Source organism: Microcebus murinus, chromosome X (assembly GCF_040939455.1).
Source record: "Microcebus murinus isolate Inina chromosome X, M.murinus_Inina_mat1.0, whole genome shotgun sequence".
In the NCBI taxonomy this organism is placed as follows: domain Eukaryota; kingdom Metazoa; phylum Chordata; class Mammalia; order Primates; family Cheirogaleidae; genus Microcebus; species Microcebus murinus.
Window position 1 is genome coordinate 21,189,084 of NC_134136.1, and position 13,170 is coordinate 21,202,253.

Consider the following 13,170-nt stretch of genomic DNA (forward strand, 5'->3'; position numbering starts at 1 on the left):
AAGTGTAGTGTGCCCTTTCGCTGACGCTGAGTGCGCAGCGGCCCTTACTGAGCTGGGAGCCTGCCTGAGACCGGCCAGGCAGCTGGCGGAGGAATACGCGCTCGGCCCCTGCCCTTGTTGATATCATTTTAAACCAACAGGAGCCCGAGGCCTATATTTATGCAGAGAACGGGTCTTGAGGCCTCTACCGGCAATGCTAGTTGTGGGGAGCCAGACAGCTGCTTGATGATTTCTTACAGTTTCACGGGGAAAGGGAAATGTTGTTCCTAATACTGGCTTTTGAAACGTATTGAATCTGAAAGGGGGGGAAATTTTAAGTCCCCTTAGGGAGAATAGATTCCTATTTGGGGTGCCTTTTTCTGATGCATTTGTTCTGAGCCTGCTGACCAGCTGTTTCTGAACTTCATTTTCTCAGCCTCGACAGTGATTCTGAGTCTGCTTTTAGCTTCCCTTGGCCTGCCTTGGCTTTTTTCTGTTCCTGAACAGCTGTTTGGCCCATAGCTTAGAGAAAGCAGCCTTTTTTCTCTCCCAAGACAACCTCCTCCCTGTGCTCAGAGAAATGGGGAGCGGGGAGCCTAACCCTGCCGGCAAGAAAAAGAAGTATCTCAAGGCCGCCCTGTACGTGGGTGACTTGGATCCAGATGTCACCGAGGACATGCTGTATAAGAAGTTCAGGCCTGCCGGCCCTCTGCGCTTCACCCGAATATGCCGTGACCCGGTGACCCGTAGCCACCTGGGCTATGGCTATGTCAACTTCCGCTTTCCCGCAGATGCTGAATGGGCCTTGAACACCATGAATTTTGATTTGATTAATGGCAAACCATTCCGCCTCATGTGGTCTCAGCCAGATGATCGCTTAAGAAAGTCTGGAGTTGGAAATATATTCATCAAAAATCTGGACAAATCCATAGACAATAGGGCGTTGTTTTACTTATTTTCTGCTTTTGGGAACATTCTCTCCTGCAAAGTCGTATGCGATGACAATGGCTCTAAGGGTTATGCCTACGTGCACTTCGACAGCCTGGCCGCTGCCAATAGGGCCATATGGCACATGAATGGAGTGCGGCTCAACAACCGTCAGGTGTATGTTGGCAGATTCAAATTCCCAGAAGAGCGGGCAGCTGAGGTTAGAACAAGGGATAGAGCAACTTTCACCAATGTTTTTGTTAAAAACTTTGGAGATGACATGGATGACGAAAAACTGAAGAAACTTTTCAGTGAATATGGGCCAACTGAGAGTGTTAAGGTAATTAGAGATGCCAGTGGGAAATCTAAGGGCTTTGGATTTGTGAGGTATGAGACACACGAGGCTGCCCAAAAGGCTGTGCTAGACCTGCATGGAAAGACTATCGGTGGCAAGGTCCTATACGTAGGGCGAGCACAGAAGAAAATTGAACGCCTGGCTGAGTTGAGGCGGAGATTTGAACGGCTGAGATTAAAAGAAAAGAGTCGGCCTCCAGGGGTACCTATCTATATTAAGAACCTGGATGAGACCATTGATGATGAAAAACTAAAGGAGGAATTTGCTTCCTTTGGATCAATTAGCAGGGCCAAAGTGATGATGGAAGTGGGGCAAAGCAAAGGGTTCGGTGTTGTCTGCTTCTCCTCTTTTGAAGAGGCTGCCAAAGCAGTGGATGAGATGAATGGTCACATTGTAGGCTCCAAGCCCCTGCATGTCACCCTGGGCCAGACCAGGCGCAGGTGGTGAGAATAAGAATACTCAATTTGTTTCAGTCTTAGCTGATGCCTACTTAGTTTGGGCTCCTTTGTAATAAGGGGTTATTTTATGCCAATTCACAGGTTTTTTTTTAAGTGAATACGTTCTTTTGGAAAAAAAAAACTAGAAAACCTTGTTCATTTTAGTAAAGAACATAATTTCTAATTGTAAAATTGTCATTTTGTACTATTTTTTGATATAATATCCTTAGGAATATGTAGAATAAAGTTTATTCCTCCACATTATTTTTCCTGAACAGTCAAGATGAGGCAACCCATTAAGTATATCTCCCTCTTTATTTCAATAATACCAAATTTAATTTCTTTCATGAAAATATTCTTAACATGGTTCTTCTGAATCTATCACAGTGAAAACTTGTAACTTGCTTTTTGAGACATGAATAAAGCAGGAGAAAATGTATGTGATCCAATTAACATTGGTGCATAATTTTACTTTAAATCATTTTAAATGAATGTTCATTTTAAAAAGATGTCAGGTTTCTTTTCTTCCCTTTTATTTATTATATTTTTGTTTCTTTTTTTAAATATATTGCGATCGTACCACAGACTTGATTGTGGCTTTGACTAAATGTTGGGAGTTTTCCTTATTAACTTCATTCCCAGAGAAGTAAGCATACTGGTGTTTTATCAATCAGTACCTTAAAAAATTAATACTTTAGGCAGTGGCTATTTGAATTATGAGTTACATCTTAAAAACTTTTCCTGAAAGATTTGATATTAGGTACCACTTTAAGTACCACTCCTACAACTCATTTGTATAAATTCTTTAGTACTTATGCTTGGCTTACATTAAGGGCATTTACCTATGGATAATTTAATATTTTACCTCCAGTCTTTATCTACTATCGATATAAAGGGTAAATAGTCCATAGAATGATGTTGAAAAACTACTTTGAAGAACATCTTCTATTAAACTTGTTGATATCTATAGTAAATACTTCAAAGTATACATGTGATAACATTCACAGAATTTTTAGAATTAAGGAACAGGCAGTCTCTTTATTAAGTTATTTGCCTCCATCCATTATGTGAGAACTGTTAACCCAATATGATTCATTTTCTGTATTAGCATCTTGCAAATTCAGAAAAAAATGTTCTGTTTGATATGGTAGTTATATTAATTAGCCTGTAATTTCTAGATTGCAGATTCTCCATATTTCACCTGATGTTCCCTGTTCTTACTGTCTGCCTTCCACCCATATTACACCTATTTTTGTACTTTTTTATTGCCTTTCTTTTAATATATACCAGTTCAAGTTCATTTTGGAAGTAGAGTAAATACCCAATTTATGTAAAATTTAAATAATTACTTATTTCAAAATATGATTCACTCATACCATAGATTGAACCATAAGAAAATTTTTGTCTCTATTGTCAGTTGGTTTTTATTACCTTATATACAAATCTTCATTTTCATAAATAATATAATACAAATACATAATTTTGTTAACATTTTTGTTAGCTCTATGACCATAAAATAATTAGAATAAGATGTTTCTATGTAATTGTTTATCTACAAATTGCATGTATGTTCATAACCAAATAATGTTTGGGAAATTGGATCACGTACATTTTCCCCTGCTTTACTGATGTCTCAAATGATTTCCATTTGCTTTTATTGATTATAAACATAATACATGCTCAATGTAAAAAAATGTACACAATGCAAAATAAGGAAGTAAAATTCCCACAGTTCAGAGATAACCACTATTAATATATTCAGTGAGTGCATATCCTTCCATACCTTTTTTCTTATGTATACATTAACATTTTTTAAATAAACAAGCTATATGTACTGTTTTGTAATTCTTAATTTTAGAATGAACCATAATAATCTTTTCGTGCCAATAAATATCAATCTATTTCATCATTTTAGTGACTACATAGTATTCCATTGTGTGGATGTACTATAACTTATCTAAGCAGTTTGTTATTGAATCCAATTTTTATGCTTTCAATATTTTTACCTGTGTAAACCATGCTGAGATGAACATGCCTTGCTTAAAAATACTATGAATTATATAAGTTTGAGAAAAAATATCTATAGCCTGTAAAAGCTTAAATCTTCTAGGAAAAGAAAAGTGCACAACATATTGATATATGTATCTAAATTTTGGAACATCTTCAAGATATATTCTGCATTTAAATTGACATAGAAGTAAAACAGAATTAATTTTTCATATTTTATGAGCCTCCTTGTTTTACATTATTGTGATCATTAAAATATATGAAAACTATGAAACTATAAATAAAATTTTAAATAGTTATATGGATAATTATTTATTATATATACTCTCCATTTCTGCTTACTCATTAGCAGTTTTCATTTAAATTTCTAAACTTGAAGTGTCACTGTTAGCCTGCAATCCTTTAAAAATGCTTGGATTCAAAATAAATCTAGAAAGATTTCTAGAAGGTAAAAATCATTGAATATAAACATTTAGAACATGTTTTGTGTAAGTATTTTAATTATTACTATTTTTGAAAGGCCGTCTAATACAGAGACAAGGAGAAATTTCAAAATGCTTAAGTACAGATGAAATCTATATGTTTAGGATTCTGCTAAACATTTGAAAATACTCTGTAAATTCAATTGGTGAAAATCAGGCAAAGTAGAAAGGCAAGATAATCTCTCTATTTGAACTTAAACACCATGATACTTTTTAAATCTTGTTCTTTTCATTTTTATTTATATTTATAGACTTCTAATAAATAAGCCTTCCAAGGAGGAGCAACACAATTGGACAACTTAAATCAGTGTCAAAGAATTTTAAAAAGTTTATTGTTCATCATTTCCTAGCACAAGGTAATTAGTAAAAATATAATGTTAATGGACAGATTAAGAAAACTTTAATATAAGTTTTGTTTTGTTTTGTTTGACTTTTCAAAACAGTCACTTGTACTAATTTTAAATGTGCCCAAGGAGAGGAAAATTAAGAATATTGCGTTGTGATTGCAAGCCATCATAGTCAGGGTTATTCTGAAGAAGCTCCGCTGTACAGGAAGTTTCACACATACTGCTGTCTATCTAGTAATAATGATGGTTAAGGAGAAAAATAGCATGTTATATGTGTAAGTGATATTTTTAGCCCAGTGGGAAAAAGAATATTTAAGGGGAGACTTAGGAATGGAATGAATATCATCTTCTCTATAAAAAAAAGCCCTAATTTAAGGAAATAATTAGAAATTTATGAATAAATAACTGAAAATAGATGATCTAAGTATTCCCAGCACACATGACAGTACCTGGAATATAGTAGGCATTCCACAACTACTTGTTGAATTAATTAATTCATTATCTGGGATCTATACCCCTCCATTTGTTTGCTTTCCAATTGTCCTGTCAATATTTGACAAGAGAAGTAAGTGATTACATAATAAGCCATTTTTATTAAGTCCCATCCTATGAAGAAATAATTGATAATTGAGAACTGTAACCAATCAGTTACACAGACTGGCAGGTGTAGGTAGTGTAGTTGGTTACATAGTCTCTTGCTTATAGTGTTAAGGTTTTATCAATGCCTTCATTTTTCTTATGCTCTCTTTTTTCATTATTGTTTAAAACTTGATGGACAAGCTTGTCTTAAACAGAAAAAGCTTCTGATAATTGGCACAACTTAAAATAGTCTATTTGTAGAGTAACAACCCATTTCACAAAGTCTTGCTGCTATGTTGAACTATATGGTCACAGTAATCCCTGAGATACTAGTGCTTGCTCATCTGAAATGAATTAATTCTTACACTTTTGAGGGTATTATTTACTGCTCATGAAATGTAACCTAGCAAATGGTTCCTTGAAGCCTGAAGAGAGGTAATATATCTCGCTTGACTCCAGGGAATCATGGTCAGTATTTAGAAATAGTCTAGCTATCATTGGAAATCTGAGAAGAGAAAGCCCCAACTAACTAAAAGTACTAATACTGAGGATGTAATTCCTATAAAACTTTAGATAACTAACTTCAAATATTTTCACCCTCAAAAGTCACAGTCAATTTTAAAATATTTCTCATTTGGTAGAAAAAAAAATCAGTCTTCTCACTAAATTTCTCATCAAAATTTGGGGCCTTCACAGTTTAGTTTATTTAATTAAAAATATTTAATGCTTTAGGGAGACCATAGAAAAAGGGATGTGTGCTGATGCTGAATGGCATGACTGCCTCTTTGTCTTAGAACTAATTGTAATTGAAGCGCCAGTTGTTGGTATCTTTCATATGAAAAAACAAGCCTTCTATAATGTAAAGTAAATAATTTTACAACCTTCAGGGATTGAATTGAAGCATCCTAAAGGGTAAATTATACTTTTGAAAAATCAAGGACTTTAGGAATCAATATTTAGGGTTTTTTAAAAAGTAATTTGAATCTAATTTACACAGAATGACAAACAACTTTTTTTTTAAGTCACCTATTTTTGAAAACTTTGAGTAGGCTAAATCCTTGAATAAAACAAATACAAACAGGAATTTGCAAGTGTTTCTTTTTTGTTATTTTAGGAAGCCCAAAATGTATAAGTAAATGGCTTTATTGCCCAAAAACCTATTACATGTTAATTTTTTAAATGAGGAAATAAATACCTACTGTAGTCTTTTTGTGACAAAGGACAGCTTTATTTCATTGTGATAAGGATGATAACAAAGTCATTCAAATGAGGATGAAGAATTTGTTTCTTTGTTCATTATAGAATTTTAAAAATGGGGAATTTTAAATTAACTCAAGAATAACTAAAAGAAGGGCCATAGAGAAATAAATAGTAACTTAAATGTTAGAAATATAAATGAATACTGTGAAGACATTAAAATTCTGCCTAGTTTTATATCTACTTTAAGGTGAAGCATCACAAGTAGTTTGCATTCAATTTGTATCTTTCTGATTTGACTACTTCAATGATACTAAATAAACCTCAGGAGTATTCATTTGGAAGTGAATTTTCTTAAATAATTATTGGTGCTAATCTACTCTACTCTCTTACCTCCATCACCTAATCTCAACCCCATTCTTGCTGGATACTCAAGATTATATAAAGTATTTCTGGTTTATGTAATTTGTCCAAGCATCACCTCAAAAATTATTTGTAGCTATTAGATGTGCATGTATGTGATACTGTACCATTTTGTTGAGATAAAGTTTCAGAATTTGCATGTTAAGCCACAGGAGATAGTGTGAAACTTGTCTACAGTTTATATGTGAATGAATGTATTTAGCTGAAGATATTCTTTGTAAAGAATGTAAATTTCATAATGGTGTTAATTAAACCAACAACAAAGCTATGGGGGCTGTTTGGAATTGTGGTTTTATAATGTATACATGGGCTAAAGCATTTGAATACCAAACATCCAGTGCTACAACTAGAAACATATATTGCTAATGGAGGATAAGTTTTGTGGTATGAAAGCGTATTCCAAACATAACGAGGTAATGCTAAGAGAAACTGCCCAACCCGTCTGAAATGGCAACACAGGCAATGAAATTAGCTATTTATAGACTTTAGTTGTTTTGTGAAGACATACCACAATAATATGAACCCTCTCAGGCAAAGAGTAAAAATATATAGGAAGATACAGTTTTCTGAAAATTCTATATTTTTACACAAGTCAAGCAAAACATGAAAGGATTAAAAACAAGTATGAATTAGGTATGCCTCATACTTAAGTCTCCAAAAAGAAAGACAGTTCTCCTTTATGCAAACTGATTTTCTCAGACTATTGGGTCATTTTCACTGTTTTTTATCATTATGTTGTGAGAAATGCAGATATGCAATCTATTTTAATGCTCAAGGACAAATATATCCCCTCAGTACATTCTAAGGTGATATATAAACTGGAAAACAGTACCACAACCTCTCCTCAATAGCAGTTTTTATTATACAGATCATTTAAGCTGAGTTTGTGATACAAGTAATTGCTTGCTTGAAATTTCATCTATAATCTGAGGCCAAGAATTTGGGATTTTGAGAATTGTATTTTAATTGACCTCAGATCATACATTTTTAGAGTATCACTAACCTTTTCTTTAAATTGACAGATAATAATTGTACATATTCATGAAGTACATAGTGATATTTCTATATGTATGTTTAGTGATCAGATTAGGGTAATTAGCATATCCATCATCTCAAATATTTATTATTTGTGTTGGGGAACATTCAATATCCTCCTAGCTATTTGAAACTATATAATATATTATGATTAGCTATAGTCATCCTACAGTGGTATAGAACACTAGAATTTATTCTTCCTATCTAGCTATCATTTTGCTAACCTTGTCTTGTAGAACTGTTTATCTTGTGTAATGTGCCAGAGTTATCTATCCTTCACATCTACCCAGGTTTCTGGATGAAATTAAAACTGTTTTTAAATATATGAAACAGCATGAAATCTGTTCCTAAAAAGACAAAATTATAACTCAGTGAATAATTAAGAACATTGTATTAAATGACTTAAGTCAGTATTGAGAATTCATTATTAAAAGAGAGAAGAATTTTAGACAAATTGAATACACATGTTTTAGAATGCAAAAAAATGAACTTTACAGTTGAAAAAAAATGGAAAACAGTTGTGCATCAGATACCAGTTATTTTGTCCACAGGGATAAAGCTCACACAAAAATGTGTGAGTGATGATTGGATACGAAAGGGCAAAAGGTTCTGGAAATCCTTCACAACGCTGCATTAGTCTGTTGTACCATCAGTGCTGGCCAAAAGAAACAAAGGAAATGTAAGAAAGACAGAGAAAAGAGGAAAGATTTGGCCCATAAAAATATAAACTTGTGGCACCCCATCAAAATTCATTAAAAAGTGTCAGTATTTAATGCTTGAAGTTGTCTCACAAGGTGATATTTTTTATTTCTTAATTTCACATACACTATCTAAAAGCTCCAGGATTTCTTGGAATTCTTATTAAAATATTCCATCACTAATTCTGAACTTCTCATACTAATGACTTTGAAATGTGCTATAGTGTTTTGATGATTTAAAGCTCCATATGTTTTGTTGTTTGTACTCAGCTGTCCCCAAATTTTCTCTCTCCAAGGTGCATTGGTAAGTTTCTAAATGTACTATGCCACAAATGATCATACCTATTAAAAACTCAAGATTTGTCTGGCAATTGGGATGGCAAGTAGTGCTAAGTATAGTAAAGTTAAAATCTTTGTGCTTATAAAATGATTGGATGGATCAATAGATAAATCTATATATGGATGTATGGGCAGATACATGTGTATATACCTATTATGCATATATAAACTATAATAAAGAAGATAAAAAGAGAGATAATAACAAACTCATGGATCACAAGAATAACACCCTGTTCCTTATCATATGAGCTCAAATTAGGAAACACAGACCTTCTTTGTCACAAACAAGGCTTTGGTTCCCAAGCAAGGCTGTGTTCCAAGGAAAGGTGATTGAACAAATGATAACAGGTGGAATGAGCCATAGACAAGTGTGGTCCTTGTGGCAATTTCAGTCCAGGGAGATCTTTATGATGAAGTGATATTTACCAGCAAGCTGGTGGGGAAGCACTGGCCCAGGCCCACATGTAGTAAAAAGCATAATTTAAACCTTCTCAGTATACGTCAGAATTCTGTTTTTCTCAAAAATTGGTTCAAAGTGTATCAGAATCACCAGTAGTATTTGTGAAAATTGGAATTCCTAAGACTCACACATGGCTTACTGAATTAAAATCAAGGTAGCATGTTGTTACAAATGGAAGAATTTAATTCCTTTTGTGGCTATATGATATTCCATTGTATATATGTGCTATAATTTATTTATCCATTCATCTCCCTTGAGGAACACTTAGTTTGGTTCCATATCTTGGCTATTGTGAATAGTGCTGCAATAAACATGGAAGTGCAGATATCTTTTTGATATACTAAATTCCCATCCTTTGGATTTATACCCGGCATTGGAATGGCTGGGTCATATGGTAGTTCTAACTTTAGTTTTTTTTTTGAGGAACCTCCATACTGTTGTTCATAGTGGTTGCACTAATTTATATCCCTACCAATAGTGTAAGAGGGTTCCCCTTTCTCCACATCCTCACCAGCATTCATTATTGCCTATCTTTTTGATAAAAGCCATTTTAAGTGGAGTGAGATGATATATAATTTTAGTTTACATTTTCATTTATCTGATGAGTTAGATAGATGAACAATATTTGATAGCACAACAAAGTGACTATAATAAACAATTATTCAGGGTGTGCTTTAAAATAACTAAAAGAGTGGAATTGGAATGTTCCTAACACAAAGAAATGTTAAATGCCTGAGGTGATATATACCTCAATTACCTTGATTTGATTAATTCACATTGTATGCATGTATCAAAACATTACATGTACCCTAAAAAGATATACAACTATTATGTACCATAATAATAAAAAATAAAAAATTAAAAAAATTCAATATAGCAATGGTAATGATGGGTTGAAGAACAGAAATACACATTTTTCTCATAGCCCTCAGAAGAGTCTCACATATAAATATGTAGAACAGGGGTTGGCAAACTTTTTCTATAAATGCTCAGATAACAAATATTGCAGCTTTTGCAGGCCAAGAGGCAACATCAAGGCTATAAATTTCCATAAATTTTAAATTTAACAAAATTCAAAATATAATGAAGATAATGAAAATAAGAGTATGTTACTAAGCAATCAATGAATGGGCTTGCTACCCAATACACATAGAAGCCAACATCATGGCATCAGTTTCTGAAGGGGAAAAAAGGATTTATTGTATGTCTTGCAAGGAGACAAAAGGCAACTCTCACATCTGTCCCTGAGCTGAGGGCTGGGGCAGGTTTTATAGGCACAGGGTAATGAGGCATGATCAGATTGTATCTTGAGATGAGTTGATGCCAGAAGGCATGATCTTGTTAGATTGTGGATCGTGCCATGGGGTGATGGCTTCTTAATTCATTGCCCATTCTTTGGCCCCAGCACTTAGGTTCTGCACACGGTTGTACATTTTGATCATCTGGGCATGCTAAGATTATCTAACTTGCAACCTGGAAGTCCATGACAAGTGAAAAACAACTCAACATTTTATTACACAAAATTGTACCAGATTTGGCTAGTTCTGTGGTTACAAGTACAGGAATACGATTCTAATGAGAATTTGGGAGGGCACATTTCACTTAAATAGGGTTCAAAGTTAGTGTTCTCAATCATCAAATCAATTGCAAATGTATTCACTTATATAAACCCTTTTTAGCTTGTGACCATACAAAAACAAATGGCAGAACAGATTTTACCTGCAAGCTATAGTTTCCAACCCCTGATCTAGAAAAGCTAGTTCAGAATATTGTCTTAGCTCCTGCTGTTAAAGGTAAAATGCCATAAACTGGGTAGTTTACAAATCACAAAAATTAATTTCTCACAGTTCTGGACACCAGAATGCCCAAGGTCAAGGTGCTAGTAGTTTAGATATCTGATGTGGGCCTGTTCTTCATAGACAGTGCCTTTTCCCTACATCCTCACATGGTGGAAGAGGCAAACAAGCACTAGTTCCATTCATGAGCTTTCTGCCCTCTTGGTCTAATCACCTCCCCAAGGCCCTACCTTCCAATATCATGACTTAGGGAGTTAACATTTTAACATATAAATTTTGGGGGAACAAATTCAAATCATAGCAAGCTAAACTGTAGAACTTTTTGATAAAGAAAAATTATTTAAAACACAATTACATTAATTATATAGTAATTGAACTCTTATCTCCTCACACTCTAATATCCTTCCTGTATATTTTCCATCTCAATAAATGTCAGATTTTTTCTTGTGAAGTTTTTAGCTCAAAAACCTTGGAGTTATTCTTGACTTTTTTCTTTTTCTAATACCCCACATCTAATTTGTAAGGAAATCATGATGGTTAAGTATTCAAAATATATTCAAAATCTTATGACTAATTATTACCTACACTCCCAGTAGCCTAGTCCAAACCACCATCATTTCTCACCTACATTATTTCAATAGTCTTCTAACAGCTCTTCCTTCTCTTACCTTCTTCTTCCTATAATCTATTCTCCACACAACTTCTTGGGCAATTTTTTACAAATATAAATCAGAGCACATAATTTCTCTGCTCTAAATGTCCAATGGCAGCACTACTCACATACAATGAAGTTCAAAGCTTTACCATGACCTTACCTTCTTAATAAATGTCTTAGTCCTTTTCCCCTCTCTCATGTGACTCTTGCCACATTATCACCTTGATGTTCTCTGAAATACCACAATGGTAAAGAAAGGCAAAGATGGTCATTATATATAATGTAAATGGAACAATTCAACAAGAAGACATAAAAATTATAAATATATGTGCACCTAACACAGGAGCTCCCCGATACATAAAACAAATTGTACTAGAGCTAAGCAAGGAAATAAATAGTAGCATCATAATTGCTGGGGACTTTAGCACCCCACTGTCAGAGCTGGACAAATCATCAAAGCAGAAAATAAATAAACATGGAACTTGAATAAGACCCTAAAACAAATGGACCTAACAGACATTTACAGAACATTCCACCCCAAAACTAATGAATGTATATTTTTCTGACCAACACATGGACATTCTCCAAGATTGATTATACCTTAGGACACAAACCATGTCTAAACAAATTAAAAATAATCAAAATTATACCATGTATCTTCTCAGAGCATAGTGGAATAAAACCATAAATCAATTATAAGAGTAGTATTCAGTTCTACACAAGGTCATAAAAATTAAACAACCTTCTGATGAATGATTACTGGGTCAAGGAGGAAATTAAGATGGGAGTCAAAAGATTCCTTGACCTGAAATACAAAGGGGACACAAACTATCAGAATCTATGGGACTCAGAAAAAGCTTCCCTAAGGAGAAAATTCAAAGCCTTAAATGCCCACATCAAAATAAACAAATGAGACCTGATCAAATTAAAAACCTTCTGCACAGCCAAGGAAACTATCATTAGAGCAAATAGACAACCTACAGAATGGGAGAAAATATTTGCTCTCTACACTTCTGATAAAGGTCTGATAACAAGAATCTATCTAGAGCTCAAAAGAATTAACAAGAAAAAATCAAACAACCCCATCAAGAAATAGGCAACTGAAATGAACAGAAACTTTTCTAAACAAGACAGAATAATGGCCAGCAAACATATTTAAAAATGCTCAACATTGCTAATCATTAGAGAAATGCAAATCAAAACCACAATGAGATATCATCAAACCCAAGTGAGATTGACCTGTATCAAGAAATCCCCAAACCAAAAATAGGGTCAAAAATGGCGGATTAGGGATGACTTCCTGGCCCTCTGCTTTCAGAGTGGGAGGTGAAGAAAATGATCTAAATCACTCGAGTGGATAATTCTCCCACAGGATTGGCTTAACGGAATTACAGGAAAGCTTCGAGGAGCAGCTGTGCTGGGAAAAGGAGGAAAGCGATAGAGTGGATTTGCGG

General features: G+C 34.1%; 1 protein-coding gene across 1 annotated transcript; it reads left to right on the forward strand.

Annotated features, from left to right (window-relative positions):
• The first annotated feature begins 283 nt into the window (after window positions 1–283).
• PABPC5 (poly(A) binding protein cytoplasmic 5) lies at window positions 284–3,923 on the forward strand. Its single transcript, XM_012780006.2, has one exon. It carries the CDS (start codon window positions 560–562, stop codon window positions 1,706–1,708), a length of 1,149 nt encoding a protein of 382 aa, XP_012635460.1. The 5' UTR covers window positions 284–559; the 3' UTR covers window positions 1,709–3,923.
• Window positions 3,924–13,170: the final 9,247 nt, after the last annotated feature.

Excerpts from the sequence above, each read along its gene's own strand:
- PABPC5 (XM_012780006.2), top strand. The coding sequence starts at position 560 with ATGGGGAGCGGGGAGCCTAACCCTGCCGGCAAGAAAAAGAAGTATCTC.